Genomic DNA, 19,039 nt, shown 5'->3' on the forward strand with positions numbered 1-19,039 from the left:
AGGAGTGGTTGACTGAGCTCGGACGTTTTTCATTGGAGAAAAGGAGGAGAAGAGGGGACCTAATTGAGGTATACAAGGTAATGAGAGGCAAAGATAGAGTCGATAGCCAGAGACTATTTCCCAGGGCAGAAATGACTAACTCAAGGGGTCATAGTTTTAAGCTGGTTGGAGGAAAGTATAGAGGGGATGTCAGAGGCGGGTTCTTTACACAGAGAGTTGTGAGAGCATGGAATGCGTTGCCAGCAGCAGTTGTGGAGGCAGGGTCATTGGAGACATTTAAGAGACTCCTGGACATACATATGGTCACAGAAATTTGGGGGTGCATACATGAGGATCAGTGGTCAGCACAACATCGTGGGATGAAGGGCCTGTTCTGTGCTGTACTGTTCTATGTTCTATGTATGTATTCCTGAAAAACAGGTTATCAAATACTTTCCACCTCCACTGGAAGGTTCTCTCCTGGCTGAATAATACATGGCATGTGGTTAAGGGTTCCATTATATCAATGGTCTATTGCCATTATGACAAAGTAGTTAGTTAGTTTAGTTAACAGCCTTATTTCCAGCTCATTACATTACTTAACATTAATTATTGCTACCATCCAGGTTTAATTTCCCACAGCCTGTAAGTTATGTATAAATTGGGTATAAATTTGCTAACAACCAAAAATATATTTATGACTGATAGTTTAAAGATGAGGCTACATGAATTTAAACCATTGCTTTCCATTTCAGGATTGTATCCCTCTTACAATTGACAATAAAAAATATTTTAGTAATGACAATAAACTGACAATCAACAATGCAGACAATGAAGATATTGGATATTACACGTGTAAACTTGAATACAAGTATCTTGGGAAGAAATATAATGTAACAAGGACAACACAATTAAAAATGAAAGGTAGGTCAATTGGTAAACATATTAGTCTTCAACTCTTTCTCCAAGCAAAACTAAGAAAGTAGATTTTTGTACAGTATGGCATGTTTTACAGAACTAATTTAGGACAGACTTTTGCACTTGTATAATTGGTGGAAGAATAGCACTCATAGACATAGGTAAAAGGATGCCTGTTTCTTCAGCTGTGTGATGAAGTTGGAAAATATAACAGGATGATTCAAGTAAAATTTGGAATGTGATCTGAATAGTTATGTGCATAAATTTGCTTAATACAATGTTACACATATAGATAATTTGGAATATACAACAAAATTAGTTTTGTTTCTTGTGTACTTTTGATATCTGGTGACTTGTCTAAAATGCATGCCAGCTTTAATTTGTGCATATGTGAGATTTTAAAAATAAGGTAATCATTTAACTGGTCCACAACATTAGCATCTACTCTATATTCACAAAGTAATGTGATCTTTAGGAGACAGGAGCCTTAATGTTATGGTCTTTGCATATCATCCAACTTGCAAATGATGGAAGGGAGCAATAAGAAAGAGAGAAGGAGATGCTATTGAGAGTTGGACAACAGAGAATGGATCTTCAAAGAGGCAAGAGTGAGAAAGAGAAACTGTTCAGGAATAAGCTGGTGGAAGGCACTCCTACAACTTTTCATAAACAGGGAAGGGAAATTGACACACACATACTTCCACTGTTCTTATTTGAATGGGAGACAATACAGCCATAAATCAACCGTACTGAGAAACTTAAAAAATGCATATATATAAAAAATACCAGCTAAAGATCAGAAACTGCTTTCTTTGTCCATTGAAATGAGGATGCTATCTGTCATACTCCATGTTTGATGTGTCCTCCAGTGACTCAGCAGACCAGTTCATGGGGTCTTTGGGCAGAGAGGGTGTGAGGTGTCGTGGAGAAAGGAGGATTCTCTAGTCAGGATTCTGCTTTGTCTCTCCTTTCAATTGTATTACTTCATCAAAGCAGTTTCTACGGTCAATTTCCAACATTTTGCAGCTTGTTCAATGAGTCATCATCACATATCACAGTTTGTGGCAATATCCTCCTAAACACCAATGTCAATTTGTTCCCTTCATAATAAGGTCTTCAGAGTGTCCACAAAACGTTTCCTTTGCCTTCCTTCAGATACATTACCATACATAAATTGAGAAGAGTTTGTTTTGTCAAAGTAGAATCGCATGTTGGGGATTAGGTAAAGGTTCTGCTGAATTGAGGGAGATGAAGGGAATCTATTAAGTTCTCAGGCTACAGGAGTGGTAAAGAAGAGTTGTACAGGACAGTTGGCTTGAAAGGGTAAACTTTGAAGCCTTTGTATAGCTCTATTCAGGTGTGATTGTTTCTGCGAGGAGCTGGTGTGTTCTGATTTTCTGTGATAGTTATTCTAGTCTGTTAATCTTACCTCCACTGTTAACACCCATGGACCTGAGATTAACCTGGTATCTTTAGAAGGTACCAATGTCTCTTAGTAAGTGTAATATAGTTAAGTAGTGTTATGTGTAAAATTAACATAAATTACCTTTAATTTGACTACTTACTAAGAAATCTCACAGATAATCAAATACTGAAACAATAATTTAAACCTTATTCCATATAGCAACCAAAATAAGACCCTCAAATAAGCAAGTTAAACCTCATCACTCAACATGGTTATTATCTGATTAATGGTGGAATTTAACTACAATTCCATTCAACATCATCTGTCTCTGAATGTCCAGGGTTTGATCCTTGCGCAGTGTTGTTCTTCAAAGTTTTACTCCTGAAGAATCCCAGAGTTGAATTCTTATACAGTCTTCTCTCTTTCAAGTTTATGGTGTGACATTATTGATGCTCCTTTAGATTCTTTTATCCACAATATTGACAACTCTTCTGGAGCTATCAAGTCTAAGCTTGTCTCCTTATCAGGAGTGACTTTAGTGTTTCTTGTTACATTTGGCCTTGACTGCCAGTTTTCCTGTGATTATTGCATAGAGTCAGAGAGTCAGACAGCACAGACATAGACCTTTCGATCCATCCAGTCCATGCTGACCATAATCCCAAACTAAACTAGTCCGTCCTGCCTGCTTCTGGCCCATATCCCTCCAAACCTTTCCTATTTCTTAAATTCTTTTGCAGGACAATCATTTATCCTTGTGGTATAAGGCAGCCAATTAACAAACATTTGCTAAAACAGTTATGTATATGTATCTTCGACTCCTCATTCTCACATGCATGGCTAATTGCTTTTAGTTGCTGAATAACAGTTTGTCCTTTTGCTTAACAGTGTTATTGCTGATTCTTTCAATCCAAGAACAATATTAAATTTCTGAAGTTTACTTTATCATAACAGTCTTAATCTAACTTGCTACTTTAGTTATATGTAATAAGCTACTTCTCATTACTCAACTACATGCATCTTCTGCTGAAATCTTATTGGTGGTTAATTGCTGACCATTAATATGAGTAAGGAGAAAGTGAGGTCTGCAGATGCTGGAGATCAAAGTTGAAACTTCATTCCTGAAGAAGGGCCTGTGCCCGAAACGTCGAATCTTCTGTTCCCTAGATGCTGCCTGACCTGCTGTGTTGTTCCAGCAATAAAGTTTCAACATTAATATGAGTAAGCCCAGTGGATTAGTATTAATAACAGGGATTGATGGAAGCATATCTAACCAAAGAGATCCCAACAGAATAAACTATCAGCAAAGGACATCTCTTACAACAAGGAGACAAGTCATATTTCTGCCATAAATAATCAGCTATTAATACCATCATTAGAAATACCTCGAACAATGTTTACCTTTCCGTAAAAGGGAATAAATGCGCCTAAGAAAGGACTTGAATGGCATGTCTTACATATAAAATTTGAAATTATTACATCATAGACATCAATTTTCACTGATTTCTATTTATGTGCTTTTCTTAAAGTGTCTTAAGACAATAAAATGTATTTCTAAATTATTTTATTACTTCATATTCGATTCTATAAAATGTTTTACATAATTTTCTAAAACTACAAAAAGAGCACAGAGCACTTATGCATGATATATATATAAACATTTATTGAAAAAAAAGGTAGAATATAAATTTAAAACCATCCAAATCTATTTATCAGGGTTGAAATATGTGGGTTCCAAAAACCTATGGATCCTCTCTGAGGAAAGAGGTATAGAGGACTGGTTACTGCTAACCTCCAGCATGATTCAGTTGGAGAGTATTACATGGCTCTGGTAACCTGCCATCCCAATAACTGAAACTCACAGAAGGATTAGGAAGAGACAGAGCAGAAGCTGCTTTTGGGTGAAGAACTGGGTATCAATCTGGGTGCTATACTATCTATAACAAATGGAATAGGATCAAAGAGGAGATTTAAAGAGTAAAATGTCTGGAAGGTATTCCTAACCCAGTGTGCATGTGTCAGTCACCAATGTTGTGGAGGTGGATAGCAGGACATTGCCTTAGAGGTTCATTGTGATTACCTCCCTCCTCTCCATGATTGCAGACAATACCAAATCATATCTTCATCCAATTTCCAACTCTCCCCCACCCTCAGCAAGGCTTTCGCCAATGGTGTTTCTCTCTTCACTAAGTGTTTGTCAGAATGCTGAGTAGCTGACACTACAATATGTTAATGATGGCCCTTTGTTAAGATAGGCAGAACTCCCACATTAGCCATTTATGACCTCACCAACTCCCTTGTAACCTTTAGGCAAATATTGGGGACCTGACATTTTCAGATCCTGTTGGAGCTCCTTCCCTTTCTACTGCACTTTCAACTGATTACATCATCTCAGGCCCAAGAGCATTTTAGGCTTTACACTCTCCAAGCACAAGCCAATATATGTACAAGTGATGTGTTCTGTGCTGTCAACATTCTGTGATATAATGACTCTATAGCTCTCAAAATTACTGTCATCATTTACCAGAATTGAATAGTTGTACTCCTGCACATTTGTAGTTGCATATAGGATATCTTTGATTGAGATCTTTACATTTTGAATTGATTGTTTCAGAGACAATAATCAATCAAGTACAACCTGAAATGATAAGCCCTACAAATGAAACAATTGAAGCAAGACTTGGTAAGTATGAAGAAATAGTCGTAACTTATGGAGCTTTCATTCTGTCTCAAATATTCTAATGGTATTTTAACCTTTATTGTAATGCTGGCTGTAAAATATGTTCAATTTATTTTCATCATATGGATGTTGAAAACGCAATGATTGAAAGATAATAAATCATTTTCTAGGGAAGTGATCATTTATTTGACCACATTCACAGTCCCACCCAGACTGGAAAATTCTCTTTCCTCAAAGTAACTGCTATGTCATATATGTGGAACAGATCTTTGGTTAGAGAAGTTAGCACAATGCACATTAACAACTTAAAACAATGCCTAGTTGACTTTCAACATGAAAATGGAATGACAGATTTCCTTGGTGGTTCAGTAACTGAATGGGCTGAATGATACTGAGTAATTTGAACCAGGAAAATCATGAGAATGATTTAAACATACAAAGATAAGTGTGCAATCAGTGGAGCTCAGAACCAACATCAGACACATTATTCCCTTGTCTGCCTGGCTGAACTTGTTCTCATTTTGAACATCTTTTTCTTCATGTATGCTCTTTCCCTACTTTTCCTCCAGGTAAAAGATGATACTCTGCATACCCACACAGGTACTAGCTATAGCCTATTTTCTAGTGGGTTATGTTAAACATACAATTTTCCAGTCTTACACCCCAACCTCCATTTTCTGTACTTGATGAGGATATCAGTGTCACTTCCTGTTCTCACCCTGAATGGAAAATCTCATTAACATTGTTCTACCCTTCTCTCATTAACCTGGTTCACCTTTAGCACTGCCTTGCCCTTCTTCAAATTTTCTGTCTCCATTTCTGTGGATAGGCTATCAACTCCAGATCTGTAAACTCTCACAGCTACCTGGAGTAAACGTTCTCATGGGCTTTTTCCTATTTATTTTTCTAGTTCAATCTTCGCCTTCAATCATGGATTCCTACCAACTGTAAGGGCCCTTGACCATGACTAATGTATTTCACAGATAATCTCTTACCCCTTCCTCTCCCTCCCACAACTTTCACAGGAGTTAAAATAACTGCACAGAGGCTGAGCTCCCATTTATTTAATGGGTGGAGTGCACTGATTGTGGCCAAACAGTCTTTGAAGGGAGGAGATTCTCAATCTCCTGCTTATATCTGTCAGCCAGGGCTCCTTGACTGTCCCAAGCTAACAACCCCAATCAAGGGTCGCATAATCAATAAGGTCTCCCTGGTTCCAATCACTACAGGAGTCTAAGGACAGAGTGCTAAGGAAGGTAATAGGCCTGAAGGTGGATAAATCATCCAAATTAGATGGAATACACACCAAAGTTCTGAAAGAGAAAGCTGTGGAGATTGTGGAGGCATTGTTAGCCTCAACTCTACTTTCCTGTCTATCCCGCCTCATAACCGTTCAACTATTAATAATTAAAAATCTGTCTATCCCCTCCTTACCAGGGACCCAGGGTTCGATTCCCGCCTTGGGCAACTGTCTGTGTAGAGTTTGCACGTTCTCCCCGTGTCTGCATGGGTTTCCTCTGGGTGCTCTGCCAAAGATGTGCAGGTCAGATGAACTGGCCATGCTAAATGCCCATAGTGTTAAGTGCAATAGTCAGGGGTAAATATAGGGTCGATGTGGACTTGTTGAGCCTGTTTCCATACTGTAGGGAATCTAATCTAAATTTACTCAATGGCCCAGCCTCCACCACACTGAGTGGTGGTGATTTCCACACGTTCACAACCGTACAAGAAATGCAATTATTCTTCATCTATCTATGACCTCTTGTTCTAGATCACCACACATGAGGGAACATCCTCTCTGCATCTATGTTGTCAACCTCCTTTAGCATCTTACATACATCAACTAGACTACCTCGCATTCTTCTAAACTCCAGAGAGTATAGGCCTCAACTGCTCAATCTCCCTTAATAAGACAAACACCTCATCTCCAGAATCAATCCAATGGCTCTCCTCTGAACCATCTCCAACACAACTACATTAAAAATTGTGCACAGTACTCCAGGTGCAGTTTCATTAATGCCTTGTGCAGCTGCAGCAACACTTCCCTACTTTTATACGCTATTCCTTTAGCAATCAGTGCCAAAACTCCATTTGATTTATTACCTGTTGTACTGCATACTAGATTTTTAGTGATTTATTCACAAGGACACCCAGACCCCCCTGCACCGAAGCACTCTGAAGTTTCTATTTGATTTAAGTTGCCTTTCTCCTTCCCTGACCAAAATAGATAATCTCACACTTATCCACGTTAAGTTCCATTTGTCAAATTTTGGACCATTCACCTAACCTAACCATATCTATTTGTACATTTCTTCTTGATTGCAAGGAATTGAATGATCAATTAATCCATTATCTATCCTATGCTGATGCATAATGGCAGATTTATTTTTCAGTATTGACAAATGTATTGTTAGACATTTAGTATGTTAATGAATGTGCCACTAAGTAAAACTATTTAATGATGTTAATTCAATTAGTGATGTTATTTGGGCTTTATTAATTTCCTGTTGTTCTTTATGGTTCTAATAATTAAAGTAAAATGTTAAATACTTAATAATTTAGAAGTATCATCGGGAAATCCTTCAGGTTCTACTAATTTCCTCTGTGTAACTCCAACCTTAATGTTTAGATGTGAAAAAAGAAACACATTGCATGGCAGGTTGGTTTTTTTTACATTGGCATAATCAGTTTGATTACACTTGAAACTGTGCAGCATTATTTTATTAACTATATTTCTGTATATTAAGGCTGCATAGTTCTTTTCTGATTATTTCACAGGCTCAGAGCTAAATATGACCTGTGAAGTTCTTCTGGGATCTGGTGAAGTGGCAGAATTTTGGGAGCTTACCTGGAAAATGAATAACACTAATATTCCTGAAGATATGTTCAGAATTAAGCAAGGAAACAAAATGTATGTTTTACTTTTAATCCTTAGCTAAACTGATTGCTTGTTAGGAAAGTGTGGGATGAATGAAAAGAAACTTCTGTAAATGCACTGATTATGAAAAAGACTTCTCTGGAGTTAAGCTACCTCTGTCTGTCAAAATATATTAATATGTAATTTACAAATGTATGTTTGATAATAAAGGTCCTTTCTTTCCTTCATCATTACATGGGATGGAATTGCCCATGTATTTATGCCCAGAATCTCATATAATTAGGATGTTAATAAGGGAAAGTAGTCTGGAGTAAAAGATCAATGAAACTTGAGCATAAATGTGCTATGCATGTCATTACCCTATTCTCATCTTTTCTTACTGTCGTATGCCTTCTGTTGATTCAGGTGCTGAAATCCATCTCAATTACGCTTAAAATGTTCTACCCAATCTAAAATGTTTGATATATGAATTTTTTGCAATTAATATTAGGCACAGTCAAAGACACCACTTGTCCTGGTGCTTTTTTGCAAATATTTTTTTCTGGTTTGTTTTATTGCAATTTCATACTAACTGTGTAAGTTGCTTTAAAAATTGAAATACTTCTACAACCGCAAACTCCAGAATGTGCTGTGGCTTTTCATGCATCAAAAATAATCACTTTGAAATTCTGCAACAATGTTTATGGGGAAATTGTGAACCAAATGACTCCCAAACGAAGAAGTTATCGAGATTTCACATGTTGTAACTTTCATTTTAACTTAATTCTGTCCCAATGCAAATAAACATAAGTTAGCAGGCAAATGATATTTTAAGCGCAACAGTAGATTTTATATTGCAGGGCAGTTATGATAAGAGTTATTTCTCATTTGCACATTAGCCTTCACAACAGTCCGTGCAACATGTGATACTATCTATAGTTCCATGTTTTCTAACTCTGTCTCTGGTAAATAAGAGTTCTCATTTTCCCACTGAATCAGTTCAGCCCTTAAGACTCAACCAATTCACTTCCATGCAAGATCCCAGCGACTGTTCGCTCCTGCAAAACCTCATAAAGACCAGGTTCATAACAGTTCAGGTGGTACAGTCATAGAGTCATAGAGATGTACAGCACGGAAACAGACCCTTTGGTCCAACTCACCAATGCTGACCAGGTATCCTAATCTAGTCCTGTTTGCCAGCACTTGGCCCATATCCCTCTAAACCCCCCTATTCATATACCCATCGAGATGCATTTTAAATGCGGTAATTGTAGCAGCCTCCACCACTTCCTCTGGCAGCCTATTCCCCAGAGATTCCTTTACAAGCCCCTTTAATAAACCCAGTTTAGTAGTCTGGTTTGATCAAGAAAACTGAACCAATAGTATTAAACATGTACAATTCACAATTCTGCTATAACTGTGTCTTCATCTTTCTAAGTCTAGAGTGTGGTGCTGCAAAAGCACAATAGGTCAGGCAGCATCCAAGAAGCAGGAGCATCGATGTTTCAGACATAAGCCCTTCATCAGGAATCCTTCAGCTTTCTGTCTTATCGCAGTGTATTGTACAATCATGTATATTCATGTATGTGCCTTCTCTGTTCTTCCCTCTGCAGTGGCTCTCCTTCATTCTTACACTTGCAACTGTTTGTCTGCCTTTTTTCTGTCTGGTCGCATGGCGCTTTGTATCTTAACCTCCATCTTGTTGGTACTGTCTCCAGGTAAAGGTAACTGGTTTACTTGGGTCAAGAGTTATATTATTCAAGAAAATTACAATTAATCCCTTTACAATTTGTGCAAACGTTTATAAGTCTATTTCATGCATTATTAAAAACAATTACAAACCAACAGGCACTTTAAAGAAGTTACAAATTTTCCTTACTGTATTGCGTTTAGGTCAAAGACTTAATTTGAATTCTCACACTTACAGAAGGAGTGTAGGGTGTCAGTCAGTGTTTTCTTTAAATCTTGACTGTTAACACTGCTGCTTCACAGCACCAAGGACCCATTAACAGAACAGAGGTGGAACGAGTGGAGAGTGTCAAGCTCCTGGGAGTGATCATCCACAACAAGCTTTCTTGGACTCTTCATGTGGACGCACTAGTTACAAAGGCTTAACACATCTCTTCTTCCTCAGGCAGCTGAGGAAATCTGGCATGATGGTGAATACCCTTGCCAACTTTTATAGGTCGCCATCGAGAGCATTCTGTCTGGATGTATCACCACCAGGTATGGCAACTGTACCATTCAAGGTCGGAGACAGTTACAGAGAGTGGTGAGCATGGCCCAGACAATCACAAAGGCCATCTATAGAATCCATCAACAGGCCTGGTGTCAAGGAAAGGCCGCCAGCATTCTCAAAGATCCATCCCACCTTGGCAATGCTTTTCTACAACCTCTACAACTGGGGAGAAGGTACAGAAACCTGAACACATGTACCAGCCAGATTTGCAACAGTTTCTATCCTCCTGTTGTTAGAATACTGAATGGGCTCACAAACTCTGAACATTCATCTGTACCTGTGTTTTTATTTTTTTACCGCTGTTACCTATTATTTACTTATCTATGCTACTTAACTCTATGATCTGCCTGTATTGCTCGCAAGACAACGCTTTTCACTGTGCCTCGGTACACGTGACAATACATTCAATTCAATTCAAATGGATTGTGGCAAAATTAGCACACAAATGGACTTAATTTTAAGTTATTTAGGTTACGGTTTTCAAAAATGCCCTTAATTGAAGTTTAAGTCAATGTTTGAAGTTACACAATCAACAACAGACTGCAAACGTCTCTTCCTCTCAGGCAGATTTGCGTCATAATCTTTCTAAATGCAATAGTGATGGGGCATTGTTATTTACATTTCTTGCACTGCCAACAACAGTGAAATTGTCAGCAGCGTAATCTTGATTGCACTTGGAGTTAATGTAAAAGTTACACATCAGAGCATAACAAAGGAGTAGCCATAAGGTGTCTTGAGCTTGAACAGCCATTTAATAAGACCATTACTGTACTTTTGCATCAACTGTTCTTTCCTGCACTGTTCCCTTAACCATTAGTCTGAATAAAGCTATTGATCTCCATTTAAATATATTCAACTCAACAATTGAATGCCCTCTCTGTTGCTGAGTTTAGTGTCAGGCAGTTGGTTATCATGTGGGAGTGTGTTTTTCAATCTCTGCTCTGATTATCTCTGTGGTCAACTTGTATTTAAAGAAACAGATTCCTGTTGGAAATTTATCCCTGATTAGGTACATACATCAAATCATTTGGTTCAGCAAGATATAAATTTCTGCTTCTTCTCTGGGGACTGGGACCACCTGTGGATGACACCAATGACAGAAGACAAGAATTGGGTGTAAGATAGATGAAAAAAGCTTGGGACAGTTAAAGGCAGCTGCACCATACACATGCTTCTTTTAAACATATCGTTTTGAAGTAACCATGAAAGCAACTTCACTGTGGCCAGTACAAAAAAGAGCTCAGAGTAAATAGACAAATGTTAATATCCACCACTAAGACTCAAGAAATCTGGAGACTTGGTGTCAGCATGCTCATCAGACTGAAAATAACATTCCACGTCCCTTTCGTTATATTTTGATGAAGATTCCCCACTGCTTCAAGTGGGACAAATGTAATTTCTCTACTAATTGGGGAAGAGATGAAAATCATTTCCATAAACTGCAAATTCATTGTGACCTACATTAAAGGTGATAAGCTCATCTCGTATATAGATCTTGCAAATGTCACATCCCTCACACTTTGCCTGCCATAATTTCAAAGTCTCAAAAACATAACAAAAAAAACTCAGTTAGTTCTGCTTTTTAAAATCTTGATGTTCCATCTTCTCTCAGAAAACAGGAAGGTGAAAGATTTCCGTAGCCGTTAGTTACTAATTAGCCTCTCAAAGTAATTTGGCAATGACTTAAAGGCACATACAAGTTTAAACACTTTTCAATCTTGGTAGCTAAACACAAAATATTCACAGCCACCATCAGACTTCAACTAATGAAAGAACAGTGCTCCAAAAGCTTATGATTTCAAAATAAACTTGGACTATAACCTGGTGTCATGTGACTTCTGACTTTGCCCATCCTAGTCGAACACCAGCACCTCCACATCATGGCTACCTTTTAGTTAATGTATGTACTTGAACTGACATTTTAAAATGTAATGTTTTTTCAAAAAAGTAGAATTCTGAATAATATGTATCAAATGATCAACACTTACTAATTGCTTTATTTTTATACTTTCACAGTGACAAAAAAGAAGCTAAGCATGCAGTAGTATCTTTAAGAACCTTATCTATCTCCAGTATCATTGAAGAAGATTTTCAAACCACATTTGAATGTTTTGCATATAACCCACGAGGCAAAAGCTATGGCTTTATAAAAATTACACCTCAATGTACGGTTTGCTTTTGGATTTAGTTTTTTTTACTGAAATAAAGGTATTTTGCTATTTCATATTTAGTTTAACAACCAGTCTATGCATAATGTAAAATTTAAAACACTGACAAAAGCCTGTTTCCATATTTGTATGAGTAGGGTTGGAATTATTGTTTCCATGGTGGTAAAGGCATTGGCTTAACCGTAAACTCAGAGGGAATATTTGTTCTTACTTTCTGTGGAAGAGTGAATGATTTTGAATTTAGCCCTACCTTTCTGGCCAATTTTCTCAGCAGTTTCTTTTTAACATTTGCAATTCATATTTGTGATGGGTGATTGTTAACATGATAGACATTTGTCCCTAAAAACGGCTGAGTTAGAAACAGGTATCTGAAGTGATTCAATTAATTCATTTATTTTTGTGATATCCTGATAGATTTGTTCATTTGTACATTTTTTGGCAAGAACGTCAGTCCATTCACTCTTATTGTGTAATTTTGAGGCAGTTCCTCTCTGGTGCTAAGAATGAATATCTTGTCTGTTCAGTGCCTGGTGAGATTTTCTAGGTATTTTCTAGTGTCATTGTTATCTTTTAAGCCGGGAATGGGCAGTCTGCATCTTTCCACCTTAATGCTGTCTTTTTATTGCATTACTTTACCTTGTTGCACCGCATTTCTCCGACTCAATCCCACTCAGAGTTTGTCAAAAGAATAGGTAAGGAATAACACTGGTCTTGATTTATAGTAACCTTGACTTAGTGCTACTGTTACTTGTTCATCAAAAGGCATCAGTATAATTTCTACTCTGGAGATCTCAGACAGGATTTTGCATTTTCCTCATCAGTATACTGATATGAAGCTCTCAACTCTGTACTGTCTTGATAACAATTATCCAGCCCAAATTTTCCCTTGATTGGCCAGGTAGTGGCCAGAAATTTCACTTGCCTTGCAGAACAGTGGAAAAGTCCTTCAGTGCGTTAACTAACATTTTTCTGCAACCAATATTACCCAAACAGATTATCTGATCATTCATCTCATTTGCTGTTTGCAGGATCTTGCTATATTGAGACTAACTGCTTTACTTCTCTGTATTATGACAGAGAGTACTTTTGAAAAACAATTCATTAATTACTTTGGGACATTTAGATGCAAAGTGCTATTAAATGCGAATTCTTTATTCTATCTGACCACAAGTATGAACCTTCAAGCATTGTGGCCTTTATATCAGAATGGGAGCAAGATTGATGGAGGAACAAGCTTACATTTTAAAGCGTTTATTTTAAAGCATGGAATTAATATGCATTGTATTTTTTAAAATGAAATGACAGATACTTGCAAGTTAGTTAAAAAAAGTCTAGGTGCTAAATAAGTTCTGCAATTAGACACAGAGAGGAAGGAAGGCAGAGTGTGAATCAAATACTTTTAAAATAAATTAGTTCTTTATCCATGCACTGAGTGATGATTTCAGATAATAGGTTAATAATGTCTTGCAAACTTCAACAGATCCTGTACAGAAAGTGGGGTGGGGGCTGGAGGAGGAGGAGGAGGCAGGGGACAGGGAGTTGAGGGGAAGCAGACAGAAGGATATATGAACATATGAAGTTGGTGGAGCAGCATTATGCCTCTTGGCTCCTTGATCCTGCTCTAACAATTAATATAATCATTGCTATATGAATTGCGCCACATTCCTGTCTAACCCCCCACCAAACCATTTCACCCCTTTGCTTAAGAATGAGCCATAGGAGTGGACGTAAGCCAAAAGCCATTAAGCCCACCAAGACTGCTCTGCCATTCAGTAAGGTAACATCTGATGTGATAGTCCTCAAATGACCTTTTCTGCTTTTTCCCTATACTTCTTGGTTCCCTTATTGATTACAATCTGTTTATCTCAATATTGAACATACCTAATGATCCAGTATCTATTGCCTTCTGTGGCAAAGAATTCCACAGATTCACTACCCTCTGAGAGATGAAAATCTTCCTCATCTCCATTTCAAACAGGTGACCCCTTATTCTGGGATTATGCCATCTATCTTAGACTCTCCCACAAGGTGATACAACCTTCCACATCTACTCTGTAAAGTCCCCTAAGAATTTTGCGTGTTTCAATAAAGTTGCCTCTCATTCTTTGAAACTCCAAAAATACAGGCCCAATCTACTCAAGCTCTCCTCATAACATAGGCTCCCTATATCTGGAATCAACCTAGTGAACTTTCTCTGGACTGCCTCAAAAGTAAGTATATCTTTCCTGAAATAGAATGTTCAATACTGTTCATAATATTTCAGCTGTCATCTGGCTAGTGCCTCGTACATATTTAGGACAACTTCCATATTTGTATACTATATTCCCTTTTATTTACAGGCCAACATTCTATTTGCCTTTCTTTGTACCAAATTCCAAATCCCTCTGGATTCTGTAGTCACAGTCACTATGTTTAATTCCTTTCCTCCTTTCCCTCCTTAATTATTTAGTAATTTTGGAATGACATGTATATCTTCTATTGGGAAGACAGTTGCAAAGTATTTGATCCAGTCCTCTTCCATTTCCTGGTTCCCTATTAGTATTCCCCCAGCATCATTATCTAAGGGATCTACATTAATTTTGATGCCCCCCCCCCTTGATTTATATAATTATGAAAGCTCTTGCTTTCTATTTGCTATTGCTTGCAAATCTACTTCAAAGTTTATCATTTTCCTCTTTATTATTTATTTAATTATCTTTTGTTGCTTTTTAAAACTTTCCCAATCCTCTGGTTTGCTAGTAATCTGTAAACCACATTGTATATACGGCAGACTTTTTATTAACTGGAACTTATGGGACCAGGAATGCTGATCAAGTGGTCCATATAATCAATGTAAAAATGCACACTCAGTAATATAAACAAAATGCAGGAGAGTATACACATCACTGCGATACTTGACTTACAGCATAAATCACTTAAATAATAACTTAAAATAAAACTTGCTCACAGAAAGCCTTCTCACTCGCATCCTTGATTGATTGCTCTGATATTGCAGAAATCACGATAATACAGTTAACTTTTGATATTTCAGGTGTATAATTTTCCCAGTATGTTGAGAGTGCCAGTTCATTAGGTGCCGGTTAAAACAAAGTTTGCGTGTACCCATCCTAGAATCCTTCTTTTCCACTGGAATATTACTATGCCGCGAGCCATGAATTATTTTCTTAAACATTTGCCATTATTCCTCAATTGTCTTTGGTATTAAATATCTTTCCCAGCCCATTCCAGCTAGATGTGCCTTCATTTCTTCATGATTACCAATTTTGCAGCTTAGCACATTTGTTTCCAACACAAGTTCCTCCCACATAAACTAACTACTAAATTCTACAATCTTACTGTTGCTGTTTCCCATGGGATCTTTTACTCTAACATCATTTATTAATCCTACCTCACCAGATCCAATATAGCCTGATCTCTCGTTGGATCTATCACATATTGTTTCAGGAAACTGTCTTGAACACACAGTATGAATTCTTCCTTGTGGCTACCTCTGCCAATCTGATTATCCATATCTACGTGAAGATTGAAGTCACCCATTATTAATGTATTGTCTTTTCTTCCAAGCCTTCGTTATCTCCTGGTTTATTCTCTGCCCACTGTACAGTTACTTTCTGGGGACCTAGAGCCAATTCTGACTTGTCGTTTCCCATTTATATTTCTTACCTCCACCCATATGAATTCTGCATCTCTGATCCAAGATCATTTCTTGCTGTCATGTTTATTTCATCCTCTACAAAAATGCTACCCTGCTACTCTTTCCTTCCTGCTTGTCCTTTCAAGAAATCACATGCGCATGAATATTTAGTAACCAGCTTTGATCTCCTTGTAACCGACATCTTCTTAATTGCTGGAAGATAATGCCCATTAATGTATATTTGTTTTGTTAATTCATTTATTTTGGCCCAAACATTTAAGTGAAGAGTCACTAATTTTCTTTTTTTAGCCACTTTCCCCCCCCTTTGACCCAACTTAATGATTTTTATTCTACGTTTGTATGCTCTAATAAGAATCTATCTCCTTCTGACTTAAAACTACTCAAGGACTCTGCTTCTCAGAACTCTATAATTTTGCAGCATTTTTAAGTTCTTTCTGCAAAGTGGAAAATTTCACCTTTTGCACTTTATACTTTATTTACCACAACAAATCCGTATCTTTCGTGGCCTGCTTAAATCCTCTTCATAATCTACTTTCTGAACTGCCTTTGCATCATTAGCAAATTTAGCAACCAAATATCTCTTCACTTAAGCCATTTATACAAGTTGTATGAAGTTAAGACCCCCACACTGGAGTTTTACAGCTGAACAATAACACTGGTGACAACTAAAATTAAGATTTCTGACTTCTATAATGCAGAAAACTATCTTATTAAACATCCAATGCTGTCTTTTTTATTTCCACTATAATTTTGATATCAGACAGAGATCAGGAATGTTTATTTGAATCTTCAAGGATTTTAAAGTCGTGCAGAACACTGTTCGTTTACGATTTTTAATGATCTGGTCATTTTCCTCGAGCATACCTCTACAGCTTTAGGTTTTGGAAAAAATGCATAATCAGATGATGCATTTCACTCATAACATTTCCATAAAGACCTATCTTCCTGCTCCTACTGATCTTGAAGATCAGGCTCTTGGATCTAAATGATTCCAAAGGACATATTAACAGAAATATTCATGTTGCTCTAAAAATCCTCACAAACCAGGTGTAGTGCATTAGATGTGCATTTAGCAACTCTATTAAACAAAAATGAGGTGGATTCCTTTCAAGCAATTATGGGAGATCCTTGTCACATCTCTGGAATCTCTTTGCACACACACACCATGAAGGTAGCTGGTGCTTTGCTTTCTTTGGTGAAGTCATTTTGATCATTTTCCTTTGAAAAGCATTCAGTTGTGATTAGCAGCCTTCCAAACTATAGGGCAGCGACATTTCCATTGTTGTGGGACATCACTGACTGCAATTGTGGCTGTATATACATTGCTTTGCATCCAATTCAAAAAGAGTTATGGAATGGTCACTGTTTTGGATCCAATGATATGCACTGTAGCCAAAACTCACAGCACCATTTTATGATTCAGCTATGATGAGGTCTGAGGAAATGTACAGTAACGTTCACATTTCTACCACAGTATTAGTGAAACACAGCTTAGGCATTCACAGCTCAGGGAAGTGCTATTGTGTTGTCTGGTTGACATCACCAAGACTATTGAAGTTAGATGTGTCTGACAAAATTAATACCTTTCAAAAAGTCTTCAGTCATGGGGCAGGCAGGAAACAAACAGTAATCAAGAATCAACAAGAAAATGAAGCATGTCCTAAGACAGAGAACAGAAAGAACACATAAAGAAAGATATAAAGACAAACAACTTGCATGTTTTAAAGTTAGAAAGTCCCAAACATTTCACAACAAATGAATTATTTTCAAACTGTTGTCACTGATGTTATAAAGGCAAACATGTCAGTCAATATTGTGCACAATAATTCCCCACAAATACCATTGGGTTAAAAAAACCTCTTTTTGTGAAGTTGATTGAGAGATTACTATTGACTAAGATACCAAGATACCAAGTTGTTTCTTCAAACAACTGCCACAGAATCTTTCTCATGTATTAGAACAGGTTTGTAGGCTTTTTTACTACTGAATCCAAACAAAGTTATACTTTTGTGCTCCTATACTGCACATAGTCAGAGCTAAAATTCAAAATTAATAAATAGCTTTCGGGTGGCTTGCATATAGATCGATAATTGATGGTCAAATAAATCTATATACTTCATTAAACTATTATACAATGGTCGTCATGCTTGTTGTTTTTTGAGGAGACATTCTTAAAATATGTTTCAAAATTGTATCAGATTGCATCATTCATTAAAATGCTGTTAAAGCAACCTTTCTTTCAGTCACAATTCTTTAATTCTTTTCCTAGCCTCAAATAGGATACTTCATGTGATTAAGATCTTTGTTCCATTGATTTTCATGACTTTGGCCTGTACAACAATCAGTATGATTTGCAAAGTGGACATTGTCCTTTGGTATCGTGACCTATTTAAATCCCACAAGGACATTGATGGTAACTACTATATTATTTCATTTTACTTTGATATATATATATATATATTAAATTTTTTCCAGAAAATAACATTATTATAAATGCTAGCTGTTAAGAGGAGATTTTGTGCAGTTTACAATAAAATGTATTCTGCTGCTACTTCCTGTCATGAACGTCTTATGTCTCAGTGTAGTGACTGTATCTCTGAGCCAGATGTGCTAGATTCAAATTCCCTAAGATTGTTAGAAAGAGTGTTCATAATGCAGTTCAAGCTGATTGATAATCGGTGTGATAATCCTTCCAAAACATGCCCAGTTTCCTAAAAAGGCAGTATATGTGTGTGTGTGAGAGAAACACAGAATACCTATAGTGTGGAAACAGGCCCTTTGGCCCAACAAGTCCACACCAACCCTTTGAAGAGTATCCCAACCAAAGCCATTCCCCTATGTTTATCCCTGACTAATGTACCTAACCTACACATCCCTGAACACAATGAGCAATTTAGTATGGCCAATCCACCTAACCTGCACATTTTTGGACGGTGGGAGGAAATCGGAGCACCCGGCAGAAACTTATGCAGACACGGGGAGATTGTGCAAACTCCACACAGACAGTCGCCTAAAGCTGGAATCGAACCTGGGTCCCTGATGCTGTGAGGCAGCAGTGCTAACCACTAAAGCCAACAGGCTGCCCCTACGGGATTGGTGAGGTGTGGGTGGGGTGCAGGTGTGGGAAGGAGAGAGATAGAG

General features: G+C 37.4%; 1 protein-coding gene across 4 annotated transcripts in view; it reads left to right on the top strand.

Annotated features, from left to right (window-relative positions):
- LOC122550649 (interleukin-1 receptor type 1-like) overlaps positions 1–19,039 on the top strand; it is a 63,031-nt gene that overhangs the window by 18,860 nt on the left and 25,132 nt on the right. For all 4 annotated transcript variants that reach the window (XM_043691720.1, XM_043691719.1, XM_043691722.1 and 1 more), the window contains 5 exons: positions 735–903; positions 4,914–4,982; positions 7,758–7,890; positions 12,092–12,240; positions 18,168–18,311. In XM_043691720.1, coding sequence (XP_043547655.1) covers positions 735–903; positions 4,914–4,982; positions 7,758–7,890; positions 12,092–12,240; positions 18,168–18,311 — 664 coding nt within the window. The remainder of the gene's footprint in view (positions 1–734; positions 904–4,913; positions 4,983–7,757; positions 7,891–12,091; positions 12,241–18,167; positions 18,312–19,039) is intronic.

The sequence above is a fragment of the Chiloscyllium plagiosum genome, chromosome 6 (assembly GCF_004010195.1).
Source record: "Chiloscyllium plagiosum isolate BGI_BamShark_2017 chromosome 6, ASM401019v2, whole genome shotgun sequence".
Lineage (NCBI taxonomy): Eukaryota > Metazoa > Chordata > Chondrichthyes > Orectolobiformes > Hemiscylliidae > Chiloscyllium > Chiloscyllium plagiosum.